Raw genomic sequence first — 17,767 nt, forward strand, 5'->3', positions numbered from 1 at the left:
GCAACAAACTTACTGGCACTATTGTGATTGAACTGCTTAAGAGTACCTGGAATAATCTTTCGGGCATTGAAGGAAGGGATACAATAGACTAAAATAGGAGGCTTGGAATTGAGGAAGGAACAGTGTGATCAGACGAGAACAGAAGGCTCAAAAAGCAGATTTGGCAAGGCAATAATTAGGAAATCAAGATCACCTATGAGTTGCAGGGTCTCTTGAGCTTCTAGAGAGTTAATGAATCAGAGGAGCATGAAGGATGTACACAAATATTACAAACTAGTAAAATAGAAACACATCGCTAAGCAACCTTCCAACCACAAAGTATATCAATTCTGACACTGAGAATAATTCTCTGTGATGAACAAACATCTATCCTAGATTCCGAGTTACAATGTCTGACACTGTATGGTTCAGTTGCTAATAATGCAGAGCATGACGGTACCTGCTTAGTGTATCTGCTTCCATATCAACCCTAGCATCCATTGGTAAGATGCAAAAAGGACTATTCTGTTCTGAAGAGACCATTCCCACAGATTAACAAGCAGATGACAGAGGAAGTGATATTCATATTACATCAGGTTGTTCAGGTAAATGATAGCAGCAGGGCTATGGAATGGAACAAAGAAGAAGACTAGAGACCAAGAAAGATGGCCTTAAGGTCAAAGTGACTGATTTGGAGGGTTTTGTCTAGAGCTGAACACATGGGGTTTGGAAGCCTTGAAAAAAAACTTCTCAACCATACTGAGACAAGACTGTTGTCACTATTGTTATCAAGTGAAGGCACTCCCGCCGAAACGCACGTAAACCCATTCACACAACCAGATCAATCGATAATGAATTATGTTTCCATGAACTAATTCTATTCTCAGTCATATGTATCCATTATTTGTAGACTGAACAGTAACTTATCTGTTAAATGCTTTTATGATTTACTCTGAGGAATGATCAATGTCGAGAACACTATCTGTAAGGAATATGCTACTTACCAGTATGCATCTGTTCTTGGCATAGAGGGCTGCAGAGTGGTACATTATGAATAGATCGCCATCTGGTGTTGGGCTCGGATGATTGCACTTTGTTTTTCTCTTGGAGAGTCTTTTGTATCCTGGTGACTCCTCCTCTGGTTGGTAGTGCGCATGGGCATCGGCTCCATCCTTAGATTGTTTTGCCATAGTAGGGTTAGATGGAGTAGTATGATAGAATACAGATAGGAATGCCCATGTAAGTGTATCTAAATAAGATAATGTTGGAACAGACACAGGTTTCCGGGGAGGCTGGGAGGGCATGTACCACTCTGCAGCCCTCTATGCCAAGAACAGATGCATACTGGTAAGTAGCATATTCCGTTCGAGGCATATGGGCTGCAGATGGTACATTATGAATAGACTATACAGCAGTTCTCTCCCTAGCGGTGGTCGCCCGTGTCTGTTGCAACTGTCTGAAATAAAGTCTTTAATACAGCTTGTCCCACTCTAGCTTGTTGTGTTGTGTGCACATGTACACAATAGTGCTTTGTGAAGGTGTGCGGTGTAACCCAGGTAGCTGCTTTGCATAGGTCATCTAGTGGAATGTTTCCCAAAAATGCCATAGATGCTCCTAGTTTACGTGTAGAGTGAGCTCTAGGAGGAACAGTTAATGTTCTCTTTGCTTTTAAGTAGCATATTTGAATACATTTTACAATCCATCTGGCAATGCCCGCTTTAGAGATGGGATTGCCCTTATGTGAAGGAGAAAACGCAACAAACAGCTGTTTTGTCTTTCTGAAAGTTTGTGTTCTTTCTATATAGTACAATATTGCCCTTCTGACATCCAATGTATGTAGGGCCCTTTCCGCTACCGTTTGTGGTTTTGGAAAGAAAACCGGTAATTCCACTGACTGATTGATGTGGAATGCAGAAATTACCTTTGGTAGGAATTTTGGGTTTGTTCTAAGAACCACTTTATTTTGGTGTAACTGCATGAATGGTTCTTGAATCGTAAAAGCCTGCAACTCACTTACTCTTCTAAGTGACGTGATAGCTATGAGGAAGGCCACCTTCCATGTGAGGAATTGTATTTCACACCTATGCATAGGTTCAAATGGTGGCCCCATTAGTCTGGTAAGCACTATGTTGAGATTCCAGACTGGGGAAGGTGGTCGTCTTGGTGGAATGACTCTTTTGAGTCCCTCCATGAAAGCTTTAATTGCTGGTACTTTAAACAGGGACAGATGTTGCCTGTTTTGTAGGTACGCCGCTATAGCTGCGAGATGAACTCTGATAGAGGTGTATGCTAAGTTACATTGCTGCAAGTGTAGTAAATAGCAGATGATCTGTTTAGTGGATGCGTCCAGAGGGTTGATGTGCTTACTGTTACAGTGTATAGCAAACCTCTTCCATTTTGCTGCATAACATGCTCTGGTGGTAGGACATCTTGCTTGTTTAATGATTTCCATACATTCTGGTGGTAAATCTAAATATCCAAACTCTATGACCTCAGGAGCCAGATCGCTAGGTTCAACTGTTTGGGATCTGAGTGCATTATTTCTCCATGGTTCTGTGTAAGATGCATGGGTAATGATTTTAGCTTTTGATGTGGCACCTGTGAGAGTTGTAGTAGCGTGGTGAACCACAGCTGTCTTGCCCACGTGGGTGCCACTAGTATCATTGTCATTGAGTGCTGCTGCAGTTTCCGAACCACTAACGGGATTAGTGATGAGGGGGGAAAGCGTAAGCAAATCTGTTGGACCAATTTATCCATAGTGCATTGCCCTGGGACCGTTGGTGTGGGTACCTGGATGCGAAGTTTTGGCATTTTGCGTTCTGATGATTGGCAAACAGATCTATCTCTGGTTGCCCCCATCTTTGGAAGAATGGCTGCAGTACTTGGTCGTGCAGCTCCCATTCGTGTACTTGTTCTGACTGTCTGCTTAGTATGTCTGCTATCTGATTTTGAACTCCTGGTAGGTGTTCTGCTAACAGATATATCTTTTGAGGAATGGCCAATCTCCAAATGTCCTGTGCTAGTTTGGATAGTTGGAGAGAGTGTGTCCCCCCCTGTTTTTGAATATAATACATTGCAGTCATGTTGTCTGTTCTGATCAGGACTGCCTTGTTCGTTATCTGTATTCGGAAAGCTTTTAGTGGTAGAAATACTGCTAATAGTTCCAAGTAGTTGATGTGCAGCTTCTTTTGCTGCGCACTCCACTTCCCCTGCACTGTGTATTTGTCCATATGCGCTCCCCATCCGGAGAGTGATGCGTCCGCTGTTATTATCACTTGTGGAATCGGTTCTAGGAACGACCGTCCTTTGGAAATGTTTGTTGTGTTCCACCACTTCACAGAGCGATGCGTACGGTCGTCTACCAACACCAGATCTGTAATCTGACCTTGAGCCTGATTCCACTGTGTCGCTACACACTCCTGTAGTGGACGCATTTGTAGTCTGGAATGTGGTATTAGCAGTATGCAGGAGGACATCATGCCTAACAGTTGCATAAACACTCGTGCTGGTAGTGAGTGTTGTGGTTGAAATCTTTGTATTAACCCGACCATTGTTTGTATCCTGATCGGATTGGGGGATGCTATTGCTCTTTCTGTGTCTATAGTAGCCCCCAGGTATTGCTGAATCTTGTTTGGTTGCAGGTGTGATTTTTTGTAGTTCACCGCAAACCCTAGGTGGTGCAGCAATTGAATTGTCTTCTGTGTGTTGTGAAGACATTCTTCTTGTGACTTGGCCTTTATTAACCAATCGTCCAAGTAGGGGAAGACATGTATTTGTTGTCTTCTCAGGTGTGCTGCCACCACAGCTAGGCATTTTGTGAACACTCTTGGTGCCGTTGTGACCCCGAACGGAAGGACTTTGAATTGATAATATTGTCCTTCCACTACAAACCTTAGGTATTTTCTGTGGGCTTTGTGAATTGGGATATGAAAGTAAGCGTCTTTTAGATCCAGTGTAGAAAGAAAGTCCCCTTTCTTCAGTAAAGGAAGTACTTGTTGGAGCGTGACCATGTGGAAATGTTCCGAATTTATGTATGCATTGAGAGGTCTTAGGTCTAAGATTGGTCTTAGGGACCCATCTTTTTGGGGGATTAGGAAGTATAGAGAGTATACTCCTGTCCCTTGTTGGTGTTTTGGAACCTTCTCTATTGCATGCTTTTGTAGCAGTGCTAGTACTTCTTCCTTTAACAATGTCAGATGATCTTGACTTATTGGACGCTGTTTGGGGGGGATGTTTGGTGGGGTAGCTGTGAGTTCTAGGCAATAACCATGTTGGATAATTTGTCTCACCCACTTGTCTGATGTGATGTTTTCCCCAGACAGGTAGGAACTGTGATAGACGTCCCCCGACCGGTGTTATGTGGTCTGGGGGAAGTTCTATGAAGTCACTGTTTTGGGGTTGAGGCGTTGCGATTGTTATTATTTCCGCGGCCTCTACCCTTGTTGTTGTTACCCCTGTAACTACCTCTTGAATTACCTTTGGGTGATGTAGGTGTGAAAGAGGTGGATTGCTGATTTGTTCCTGTATTTTTTGAGCCTCCTCTATAGGTGGATCTACGAAAGGAACCTCTTTGTATTGGCTGTTGCAATGCTCCCATTGACTTAGCCGTTTCTGTATCTTTTTTCATTTTTTCTAAGGTCTCATCTGTGCTTGAGCCAAAAAGTGTTTTTTGATCAAATGGTTGGTTCAATAAGGACGTTTGTACTTCCTGTTTGAATCCTGAGATTCTAAGCCATGCATGTCTCCTTAACATAACACTGGTGTTGATGGATCTTGCTGCAGTGTCTGCTGCATCTAGGGCGCACTTAATGGAAGTATTAGTTATTATCTTTCCTTCCTGTATTAACTGATCTGCCCTTTTTTGATGTTCTTTGGGGAGATGTGTGATGAGCTTTTCTAATTCATCATAATGTGCCCTGTCATAACGTGCAAGTAGTGCCTGTGTATTGGCTATACGCCAGCTATTTGCTGCTTGTGATGCTACTCTCTTGCCCGATGCATCTATTAATTTTGACTCTTTATCAGGTGGAGGAGCCTCTCCTGTAGATAATGAGTTCGCTCTTTTACGAGCGTTTGAAACTACAAGCGAGTCCAGAGGTACCTGCCCTTTGATAAATATTGGATCCTTTGGAGCCGCCTTATATTTTTTTATCAATTCTTGGGTTTAACACCCTAGCCCTCACTGGGTCTTTGAATATTTCGTCTGTGTGGCTGAGAAGACCCTTCAGCATAGGTAGAGTACCTGATGTTCTCTGTGCACTAGGTAACGTCTCTAATAGGAAGTCCTCTATTTGAGGTTCTGTATGTATATCTACCTTATGATATTTTGCTGCCCTATTAATGAGCTGTACAAACCCTGTGTTATCATCAGGTGGTGAAGGCTTTGAGGGATATAACTGTGGGTCGTTATCCTCATCTGACCCTACGTTATAATTCTCCCATGGGGCATCCTCATCTGGGATGGTTTCATCATCCCCTTGAGGTTCTCCCTCCCCTGGATCACTGTCTACATCAGACTGAGGTGTAGATGGTCTTGGTGTAGAAGGTGCAGGAATATTTGGCATAGTGTGAGGAATAGGAGAAGAGGGTGTGACTTTAGGTCGAGGAGAAGTAGGAGGAGTTGTATTTGTCCCCATTGTTCTCTTTTTTGAAGGAAGAGATTTGTCTTCTATCTGTTCATTCTTCCTCTTCTTCGTCACTACTTTGCCAGTTTGGGGATCGATAAACAAAATCTTTTGTTTGGGATCTGTCTGCTGCTCCTGTATCGGTACCGAAGGCCTTGGTTCCGAAAGGTGCTTTTGTTTTCGATCGTCAATGTTCGGTGTTTTCGGCACCGAGTGTTTACTCGATTCCGACTTCTTCGGTGTCGAGTGAGTCTTCGACGTCGAATCATGTTACTGTTTCGACATGGAATGTTTCGATGCCGAGCTTTCCCTTGCATGAAGCTTCGGTGTCGAAGTCGATGTCGACCGTTTCTCGGATCCGACATGGTGGGAGACCGAGTGTTTCGGTTTCAGTTTCGTTGCCGGGCCCGAAGGCGGTGCGTCGGAAACTTTTTTCTGCGGTTTGACCGGGCTCGAAGGCGGAGTCGTTACCACACTGGGTCGGTTTTTTGGTAAGGGGACGTCGTCACTCACGGTTTGTTGCACGTCGAGTTCTTCGACATCCGACTCGTCCCCTTCCGACCCAGACTGATCCTCATCTTCCTCAAGTTGCTCGTCTCCGAACAGCTCCGGGATCGCCTCCGACTGCATTCTGGAAACCTCGTGCCTTCGAGCTCGACGATTTCTAATCGTCGACTTGGAGGAGAAAGCTGCGCAGTCCCTGGATTCGTGTTCAGGCGATAGGCAGAGGTTGCACACCTCGTGTAGGTCCTTGTGTGGGAACTTAGCACCACACGTTGGACATTTCTTGAATGGAGTCCTTTCCATGGACTCCGGGCTTGGCTGCGTCGAGAAAGGCCTCCTGTTCGTCGACGTAGATCAAAGTTTTTCTTCGATGTTGAAGTCGAAACGCGCCGGAATGGAAATGAAAACGCGTTCGATAACAATACCGTCGAATTGGAAAGGGAATACGCGCCGATAAGTCACTTCTTTCCGAAGTCGATCTGGAGCGTCTCAATCCTCATCCGAACCCGATGGCGGAAAAAAACAATCTAAGGATGGAGCCGATGCCCATGCGCACTACCAACCAGAGGAGGAGTCACCAGGATACAAAAGACTCTCCAAGAGAAAAACAAAGTGCAATCATCCGAGCCCAACACCAGATGGCGATCTATTCATAATGTACCATCTGCAGCCCATATGCCTCGAACATGATATATCATGATTATTTTTCTACAACTTTACATATTGTATTCTAAATACTTTATAAAAAAAGTAAAAATATATTTTGTGGTATAACAATAACAGATGTTATTCAATTATTACATGAACTGATGCCATTTTATTGATCATCAGTTAGTTGCATTGTTGTACGCCTACACCTGTTTTTTTATTTTATTTCGTTCTTGCTCAAGTTGGTTTCTAAAATACTTGAATTTTTGCCTGCGCTTAGCAAGTCACCTTGTTTGCAGGGGTCCCAGTTTTCGAAAATGAGGTAACTATGGTTAGTTCATATTCGTTCAGAACGGCCTGTACTTTCCCACTTAAGAGCCCCTTTTATTGGAGTGGAGGATTCAGGTGGGGGTGCAAGAATTTGTCCTAACATCTAGCAATAACATCAGGCATGCCTTGCTCTAGCCATAAAAAGACAGAACAAGGCCAACAGATAATCTGCACAGGACTACAGTCCTGCTTGAATATCAGAGTATGTAGCCAAACATAAGCACATGCGCTTTTTAAACTGAGGCTATCTCATTCCTGGCAACTGCTAAAATGCTCTGCTAAACTCAAAGAAGGCAGGGTGCTAAAGCCCCAAAACAACAACAGAAACTGGCACCACCTTTTAAATAAAAAACAAAAGGAATATGCTACTTACCAGTATGCATCTGTTCTTGGCATGTAGGGCTGCTGACATTCATATCTTGTGCATAGATCGCCGCCTAGTGCTGGGTCCGGATGATTGCACTTTGTTGCCCTGGAAGAGTCTTCGAAGTATCACGAGATAGGCGACTCCTCCCCTGGACTACAGTGCGCATGGCATCTTCTCCATCCTCAGATTGTTTTTCGCCATTTTGGCAGAGATGGAGATGGTAAAGTAAGACATGGCCATGCCAGAGATAATGTTGCAGCTGCTACAGGCACCGGGGAGGAGGGTGGGCGATATGAATGTCAGCAGCCCTACATGCCAAGAATAGATGCATACTGGTAAGTAGCATATTCCGGTCGAGGCATGTGGGCTGCTGAATTCATATCTTGTGCATAGACTGTATAGCAGCATCTCCTTTAGCGGTGGCTACCTGTGCCAGCTGCAGCAGTTTGAAAAAGAGTTTTGAGGACAGCCTGGCCTACAGCAGCTTGCTGTTTTGTTTGCACATCTATACAGTAGTGTTTTGTGCAAGTGTGTATGGTGGTCCATGTGGCTGCCTTACAGATATCTTCAAGAGGAATATTTCCTAGGAAAGCCATGGATGCCCCCATTTTCCTTGTGGAGTGTGCTATTGGGGGGGACGGTTAAAGTGAGTTTTGCCTTTTGATAGCATATTTGAATGCATTTAACTATCCATCTGGCTATTCCTGATTTTGAAATAGGATTCCCTTTGCGTTGAAGTGCAAAGGCAACAAACATTTGTTTTGTTTTCCTAAAGGATTTAGTTCTGTCCACATCATAAAGCAGAGCTCTCTTTACGTCTAGTGTGTGCAGGGCTCTCTCAGCTACTGACTGTGGATTTTGAAAGAACACTGGCAGTTCTATTGATTGATTAATATGGAAATTGGATACAACCTTAGGCATGAATTTAGGGTTTGTTCTAAGAACCACCCTGTTGGCATGTATCTGCATGAAAGGTTCTTGAATTGTTAACGCTTGTAATTCACTCACTCTTCTGAGTGAGGTGATGGCCACTAAGAAAGCAACGTTCCACGTTAGCGATTGTAGTTCGTATGAATGTAAAGGTTCAAAAGGAGGGCCCATGAGTCTGGTAAGTACTATATTGAGATTCCAGACTGGGGAAGGGGGGTGCCTAGGAGGAATCACCCTTTTCAAACCCTCCATGAAGGCTTTGATTGCTGGTATTTTAAACAGTGAAAGGTGTTGCCTGTTTTGAAGGTATGCTGCTATGGCAGCGAGGTGTAGTCGTATTGAAGAGTATGCTAAGTTACATCTTTGTAGATGCAGCAGGTAACATTTAATGTTTTGTATTGAAGCGTCTAAGGGGTTGATTTGGTTATTGTTGCAGTAAATAACAAATCTCTTCCATTTAGCTGCATAGCACCCTCTTGTGGTTGGTCTTCTTGCCTCCCTAATGATGTTCATGCAATCTGGGGGCAAGTTAAGGTATCCAAACTCTAAGACCTGTCTCGCCTATGTGGGAGCAACTAGGATTAGTGTGAGGGAGTGTTGCCGCATTTTGCGTGCCACCAGCGGGATCAGTGGTGCTGAGGGACCAGTTCATCCATATCGTATTGCCCTGTGACAATGGATGTGGGAACCTGGCAGCAAAGTATTGGCATTTCGAGTTTTCTTTTGCGGCTAACAGGTCTATTTCTGGGTGACCCCACTCCTCGAAGAATGGCTGAAGAACCTGGGGGTGAATCTCCCATTCGTGTAGTTGTTGGCTGTGCCTGCTGAGCAGGTCGGCAACTTGATTGTCCTTTCCTGGAAGGTGTTCTGCTAGGAGAAAAATGTTTTTCGGAATCGCCCACTTCCATATGCTTTGTGCCAGATGGGACAGCTGTGGAGAGTGTGTTCCTCCCTGTTTCTGGATATAGTACATCACGGTCATGTTGTCCGTCCGGATCAACACCGTCTTGCTGTACAAGTATTTCTGAAATGCTTTTAGGGCTAGGAATATTGCTAGCAATTCGAGTTGGTTGATATGCAGTCTTTTCTGTTTGTTTGTCCAGAGCCCTTGTACTGTGTATTGAAGGAGATGGGCTCCCCAGCCTGTCAGTGATGAGTCTGCTGTTAGTACTAGTTGTGGAACCGGCTCTTGGAAAAGTCGCCCCTTGGAAAGGTTTTGTGGGTTCCACCACTGCAGAGAGTTGTGAGTGAGACTGTCTACCAACACTAGGTCTTTTAGTTGTCCTTGAGCCTGGTTCCATTGCCGTGCTAGGCATTCCTGCAAATGGCGCATCTGAAGTCTGGCATGGGGGACAATTAATATGCAGGAGGCCATCATGCCTATGAGCTGCATGAAGACTTAAGTTGGCAAAGAGTGTTTTGGCAGGAATTTTCGAATGAGTGTCTGCATACTGGCTATCCTTGCTGAGTTTGGATATGCATTTGCCACTGAAGTGTTTATGGTGGCTCCCAGGTACTGCTGTGTGTGGGACGGTTGCAGATGCGATTTTGTGTAGTTGATTGAGTAGCCTAAGCTGTGTTGCAACTGGATTGTCTGAGACGTGTGTGCTGCACATTGTTGGTACGATTTTGCTTACATTAGCCGATCATCCAGGTAAGGGTGCCCATGGACGTGCTGCCTCCTGAGATATGCTGCCACTGTCGCTAAGCATTTTGTAAACACTCTTGGAGCCGTGGTAACCCCGAAGGGCAAAACCTTGAATTGGTGGTGTTGACCTTCTATCGTGAACCGGAGGTATTTTCTGTGGGCTGGATGGATGGGTATGTGGAGATACACATCTTTGAGATCCAGTGTTGCTAGGAAATCTCCTTGTTGTAGCAACGGGAGCACTTGTTGTAGTGTTATCATATGAAAGTGCTCCGACAGTATGTATTGATTTAGGGGGTCTAAGTTCCAATATTGGTCTGAGAGAGCCGTCCTTTTTTGGAATAAGGAAATATAGGGAGTATACTCCTGTCCCTTGCTGTTGGAAAGGGACTTGCTCTATGGCCCCCTTTTCTAGCATGCAGTGCACCTCTTGTTGTAACAGGGTGATGTGTTCTCTGGACATTGGACGATGCCTGGGTGGTATGTTTGGTGGTGTAGAAGTCAGTTCTAGGCAGTAGCCAGACTGGATAATTTCACTCACCCACCTGTCTGTGGTAATTGCGTTCCAGACAGGTAGGAACTGTTGGAGTCTGCCTCCGACCGGTGTTAAGTGGTCTGGAGGTAGCGTAATAGAGTCACCGTTTTGAGGCAGTGGCGGCTCAAGTGTTATTGCCTCCACGTCCTCCTCCCTTGGTATTGTTACTTCTGTAACCTCCCCTGGTCGTGTTTTTGGTAAAGGAACCTTGTGTGTTACTTTTGTATGAGGCCGTTGTTTTTGAGGTATTTCCTCGTGTATTCGCTCTGTACGAGGAGCGACGAAAGTAGCCTCTATGTTGCTGAAATTGCAATGCCCCCATTGATTTTGCCGTGTCTGTGTCCTTTTTCATTTTATCCAAAATGGTGCAGACAGCAGGGCCAAATAGAAAATCCTGATTAACAGGCTGGTTAAGAATGGTGGACTGCACCTCATTTTTAAAACCAGAAATACGCAGCCATGCATGTCTGTGGAGTAGGACGCTAGTGTTGATTGACCTAGCTGCAGTGTCTGCTGAGTCAAGCGCGCATTTGATGGAGGCGTTTGTTATGAATTTTCCCTCCTGTATGAGATCTTGGACTTGTGCTTTGAAAGACTCAGGTAGGTGTTGCATTAGGGTTTCTAGCTGTTCGTAATGAGCCCTGTCGTAATGAGCCAGTAGGGCTTATGTATTAGCGATCCTCCACGAGTTGGAGGCTTGTGCTGCTACTCTTTTCCCTGATGCCTCTAGTATTTTTGACTCCTTGTCGGGGGGAGGTGCTTCCCCAGTGGTTTGGGAGTTGGCTCTTTTACGTGCGTTGGCCACTACCAGGGAATCAAGTGGTAACTGCCCTTTGATGTAAGTAGGGTCTGTAGGAGCTGCCCTATACTTTTTTTCTATTCTGGGATTGATTACCCGTGCCCTGGCTGTATCCTTAAATATGTCAGGTGCATGTTTCAGAACTCCCTTTAACATGGGAAGTGTTTTGACACTTTTTTCTGATGTAGGGAAGGTGTCAAACAAGAAGTCTTCCTCAACAGGGTCGTTATGCATATCTACGTTGTGGAACTGTGCAGCCCTGTCTATGAGTTGATTAAAAACTACGGTATCATCAGTAGGTGACGGCTTAGTAGGATAAGAGGATATATCAAGGATGGGATGGGTGTTGTAAGGGCCAGTTGGCTCTTCCCATGGTTCCTCTTGTGGTTCAGGATCCTGTGGGAAGTCATATTGAGGCTGTGGCTCATCCCCTGTGTTACCTTCATTGTCCCAGTGTTGAGAAGGAGAATAAGGAGAGTAGGTATTAAAAGGAGTAGTAGGCATGATAGGTTGAAAAGGAATGAAGGGTCTAGAGGGGGAAGTCCCAAAGTCCTTCTTATTCAATGGAATAGGGGACTGAGGTTCAAAGTCCAAAGGCCTCTTTTTCCTATGCAGGATGGTAACTTTACCAGTCTCTGGATTGATGTATATTTTTGCTTGGTCGTCTGAGGGATCTGGGTGAAAGAGTTCTTCCTCAACAGTCCTGGGTTGAGTGTTCGACTTTGGTTTGTCGACGACTTTTGGCTTAGTAGCTGATTTTTTCGACTCAGGCCTTTTTTCGGTTCGACCGTGACTTTCGGTTCGATGCGTTTTTTGTGCTCAGTAGGCTTCTTCGGAGGAGTGTCCTTTTCCGAGTCGATGTTCCTTTTCGGATCCACTGGTGACTTCGGCTTTCTTGGATGAGTGTCCTTTCCAGAGTCGATTGATTTTTTCGGATCGACTGGTGTTTTCGTAGCCGGTGTCTTCAGGCCGATAGGTTGTTCTGGCCTCGACGCGGGTTTAGGTCCGCGCCTTTTGCCGGGTCGACGGATTTTGGTGCCGAAGGCTTGTTTGGTTCGGCGCCCTTTGGTTGTGTGCCCTTGTTCGGTTCGACAACCACTTTTGGCTCGACAAGTTTGGGCTGCGCGGCCTTCTTGGGGTCAACAGTCTTTTTCGGGTCGACGACCTTCTTTGGCTCTGGAACCTTCCTTGGGACGATGTTACTGGGCCCTGGTGTTTCGGAAGGTTTCGGTGCCGAGCCGGATGGCGGGGCAAGCAAAACTTTTTTCTGATCTTGGCTAAGGCCCTTTGGCGATGCCTTGACCGGAGCCGTTGGTAACGGGGTAGATGGTGTCGGGGGCAGGGTACTCACAGTTTGCCCCGGTGGGATGTCGTCTTCGTAGTCCGAGTAGTCCTTGACGGTGACGATCTCTAGGTCCGAGTCTGGCGCTTCTTGTAGATCCTGATCATCATCGAAGATGTTGTCCGGGTCTGGTGCCTGTCGCTGCATTTCTTGCCTGGCGGCAGGTCGGTTCCCTATAGTTTTCTTCGATCAAAACTGTGCACAGGCTGGACAGCTTTCCTCCTTATGGTCTGGGGAAAGGCACTTGTTGCATACTGAGTGCTTATCAGTATGTGGGAACTTGGATTGGCATTGTGGGCAGGTTTTAAACGGGCTTCTTTCCATCGACGGTCGGCTCATGTGGCGTTGAAAAGGCCCAACGGCCCGCGTCGACGACCGCTTGGAGATGGAAGGCTGGATCGAGTAGAGAGGTACCGAGCGAGAACAATACCGTCGAATCGAAAGCCTTTAGAAAATGTTTGTTTTTGATTCCAAATTGGAGTATAGGAGTTTGCATGCAAAACCAATGGCGGAAAAAAAACAATCTGAGGATGGAGAAGATTCCCACGCGCACTGTAGTCCAGGGGAGGAGTCACCTATCTCATGATTCTTTGAAGACTCTTCCAAGACAACAAGTGCAATCATCCGGACCCAACACTAGGCGGCAATCTATGCACAAGATATGAATTCAGCAGCCCACATGCCTCGAACACAAAATATACAATACATTAATAGCGATTTAGAATCTTTAACCCAGAATGATTTAGCTACAAAAAGTGACTTATGAGAATGCATGATGGAATATTGCAGATATTCCCCAAAGAGAGACACTTACCAAGCAGCAAACAGGGTGAGTCTTCCCAAACTTGATCTCACACAGCTCAGCCAGTGCCTATGAGGAATAAGCAGATTTTCATTAAGATGAACAAACAGTTGGTAAGAGCGGTAAGAGCTGGAAGTATCCATGCAGCCACCAGGGGTTCGAAAAGATAACTCTCCCATTTTTTTTACCACTTTATGTGATTTTATCATCATATCAGTGTGTTTCGCCTTACGCCCTTATAGCCAGATTAAATAAGAAAATAAACTGGAAGATTACTTACACAATGAACAGTATTAATGTTTTGGCTTGCAAATAATAGTGGGCCCAGATGTGCCTTTATGTCTCTTTCAAAAAACTGACATGTCAACAATATATAGCTTAAACAGTGCATGACACAACTGCCTTCAACCTGATGCCAGACTTGTACTTGGAAGTCAGATCCACTATTAAGCCTCAGCGATAATGACCCTTTTTCAATAGTTAAACTCATCCTTATCTTTAGAAGATTCTCTTGGACAATGGGGAATATACATAAAACAGGAGACATACCGAAAGAGAATTTGTGACTGCTCAAAAGAATTTAGATATGCTTTACCCTTAACGGTTTTTAAATCAGCTAATAGGAATTTGCCAAAGCATGGTTCTTAATATTGGGTAGGGAAAAATTGAGGATGGAGGCAGCAAACTGCCTTCAACTCAGTATTTTTTTTTACAAACCATGATCGGTCTCTAACTTGTTTAACACAGTAACATAGTGAATGTATTGGTCCTCAAAAAAACCAGCGTGCTGAAAAAAATGTTGTTTCACTGAAAAAATCTTATTTAGAGCCTGGCAAGTGACCAGCCAGCCCTCAGTTTATCAGAGTCTATAGCATCCACTGCTCTGGAGGAAGACCTCCCAAGTTCATCAAGAGATCCGAACCTGCCATGTAGATCTCTAAAGTCTTAATTACATCTATCAGTACAGCAGTTGCAGTGAATGCTGTGAATGTTGCCAGGCAAATCAATTAATCTTGGCAAATCATTTTGTGTTCCAGAAACAAATCCACACTTCGAGAGGTTTATTTCTGGCACAGAAAAAGAAAATGACCTGAAGCATGGGGAGTTTCATTCCTGCGCATCGGGGCAATTAACTGATTTCCCTGCCTTGGACTGCCATGCCTAAATTGGGTACACGACCATCACTGTGACTTGTTGGTGATAGCTTACCGATAAGCCAGCTAAGACTCTGTCATTACAAGCATGGTGCTTGCTCCACCTCCAAGAGCCAAAGGACTACAGATTTCACAGGGCGGAAGAACCGCTATTTTAGTGTGGTTATCCCACTCGGCCAAACCCTAAATGACTTCCCAACATTCTACAAGCACAATCCAGGAATAAACAAACACCTACTTTAAGTGTTTAAAATGCAGCCTATGGCCACCTCTATAGTGGCCTTCCGACTTAAAACTTGTGTGAAATTATATTTATATCAGGACACTAGATAGGGAAGAGGACATTCATTTAAATCAACAGGATTAACCTTGATTTTAAAAGCGCACACCACGGGGTCTTAGGACAATTCACCATAATATATCTTTAAACTTTTTTTTTAAGGCTCACATAGTATGTAGCCCAACTGTCTGGGTTAACTGGCGATGAATGGTTTCTATGTCAAATCTTTACAAATAAATACTAACATAAAGTGAAATACTACCTCAAATATTTATTTAATTCCCAAATGGTGGAATGTTCCTGCTAAAATGCATAGCTTGAGTATTTATATTTATCTTTAATATATTCTACTCAAAGTATTCAGGTAGCCGATTCATCAGACTTCTTAAGCAACTAGCTGTTTTGATTGATTGTTACTACATCTGTGTGCAGCAGGTCATCGACATGAGCATAAAAAGCTTTCAGAGGAAAACATCTTGCTCGTTTTAAGGTCTTCCTTAAATAAGCCAGGAATTTGGAACATTTGAGTGCCAAAATAAACCTCTGTGTTCGTCTATTCAAAGCAGGAATCTTGATCAATTAACTGTGACCAACTAACTTGACTTGCACCCATTTAGAATAGAGTATTCTCAAAAAATAAAGTCAGCCAGCCAACAGGCACATTGTTGTCAAAGGGTTACTTGGTCTATCATGTCAAATGCAGCACATAAAGTGGACTCACTGTCCAAACCAACCAGGAGTAAGGAATAGTCCATGTTTTGAATGATATGTTAAAAAAAAGAAAGTTGCTCCCCACTTGAATGAATTCTTCATCTCAGCCCTTGGGACTGCATCTGTCAAGGATGCAGACTTACTTTCAGAGATTCAACTATTTTTATAACATTCAACAGTATCAGAGTCTACTATATATATTCCACTTTGGGATTCTTACTAAAGCATTGTATGCAGCGTGGAAGATGTGCTAATGAGCTACAGAATTTCAAACCTATAATACCGGTGTATGATTAAAGCACATTGCTTCTTCCATTAGCAACCTAGCACATTCCACCCCGCCCTTTCTGATTACAAATTAGTTAGGAGAGAATCACTTACCTGTAGCAATCTGTTTGAGGCTTTGTGGACAGTAGAATGATATGCTGTGCACACTCCTGTGATCTAGTGTTGGGCTCATAAAGTTAAATGTTGTTTTTATTGAGAAAGGGGTTTCTGTTTTGTGGTGACTACTGATACTTTGCCTAAAACCCACAAAGCACCAGACAACAAACTCCACCTCAGGTTGTGTTTTACACCGTTTGGGTAAGGGTATGTACTGAGATGCAGTGCATCCCAGTACCTGTGTACTGGGTAGAAATTGTACAAAGCCAAGATGTTCTTACCTGCTCACATTTGCTTGGGAATCTACAGCACTACAAGTTGCAAACAGATTGCTACAAGTAAGGTATGTTTTTAGTTTTCAGCATGTGACTGCTAAAGATATGAGTGCACAGACTGAAAAACAACATCACGACCTCTTAAGCCATCTGCAAGCATAAGCAGGCATTTAAAATGAAGTATTAAGTAAAGTGTGTTCAACACTTACTTTCTGGAGCGCTTGTATTTTCAGAGGCATACTTGGTTAAGGTATGAAAGGAAGATCAAGTGGTGGAAAATATGTCAACAATGGTATGTTTCCTACAAAAGCTATTATGGCTTTTTTAGCACACAGAAGGTGCTCTAGGGGAAGTGTCTTATAGGTGTTAGATTTTAGCATTACATAGCGTAGTGCACCTGACAAACCGTCTAGCTATACTTGCTTTGGAGATGGCATTGCCATGATGTGGCTGGGAAAAGGTAACGAATAGCACTCAGGAAGAATGTCCAGTGTTCTATGTGTAGAAGGCACTTCTGGACTTTAAATGCACGTTGTTGTGGATGGAGCCCTTGGAATACTGATGTTGCTAATGACTTTCTGGCCGAAAGTGACAGAGCAGAAACACATGTTAATTCTAACTCTGAGATGATATCAGTTTCTTGGCCTTTTCCCTTTCCATACCCTCAGACGCAGACCATGAACTATTGAAAATACCAGTGTGTTGTACACTAACTTGGGATCTTTTTAGATGTTAAAAAGATCCACAGCATGGAGAAGTGAGATGGCAGATTGTAAGTAACTTGTTCTTCTGACTAATACTTCTAACTGCAGATTCCTCTCCTTAGAATAAATATCAAAGCAGGACGGAGCCTCAAACCAAAATGTCCAGCAGGACTGAGCAAACAAAATGCCATTCCCGCTAGACCAGGCTGTCAAGGAAGCCGTCCTTAATGAACGTATGCAGTGACAGGCATGTTGCAGCCCGGGAGATATCAATGATTGGCCATTTGTAAGCCAAAGCAGTGGTAGCAGCCTTAGCCTGGGTGAAATGGGCTCTCAGATGTGGTGTTTGTGGTTTTGGCATTTGCGTAGCAGATCTCAATACAGAGTACTCTACACCTCAGCCTCCAGCTTCTTTGCTCCCAAGAACCCCACAAATTGATCGTCCACACAATGGTTTTGGATACAATCAATGTATAAGCTTAGAGCTTTTTTGAGGTCTACTCGAAGCATTTTCTCCTCTTTCAAAGGGTGAAGAGAGCAAAGAATGCAAGCAGACTAATGGATTGCCCAATGTGGAAGAAAGTCCAAAATTTTGGCAAGAATGCTGCAATAGTCCTCTGCACCAACTGGTCCAAGAAAAAGTTGAGACAGTGTCTGAAGTTCACGCAAGTGACGTGCTCAGGTGAGCACAATGAGGAAGACTGTGTTTAAAGTCAGGGGGCACAGCGAGTTTCTATGCATCGGTTTGAAG

The 17,767-nt window shown here is 44.1% G+C and overlaps 1 protein-coding gene across 2 annotated transcripts in view; it reads right to left on the reverse strand.

Annotated features, from left to right (window-relative positions):
- The window catches only part of UBE4B (ubiquitination factor E4B), a 1,174,709-nt gene that overhangs the window by 778,405 nt on the left and 378,537 nt on the right, over positions 1–17,767 (reverse strand). For both annotated transcript variants that reach the window (XM_086921364.1, XM_086921363.1), the window contains one exon: positions 13,521–13,577. In XM_086921364.1, coding sequence (XP_086777490.1) covers positions 13,521–13,577 — 57 coding nt within the window. The remainder of the gene's footprint in view (positions 1–13,520; positions 13,578–17,767) is intronic.

The sequence above is a fragment of the Lissotriton vulgaris genome, chromosome 5 (assembly GCF_964263255.1).
Source record: "Lissotriton vulgaris chromosome 5, aLisVul1.2, whole genome shotgun sequence".
NCBI classification, from domain to species: domain Eukaryota; kingdom Metazoa; phylum Chordata; class Amphibia; order Caudata; family Salamandridae; genus Lissotriton; species Lissotriton vulgaris.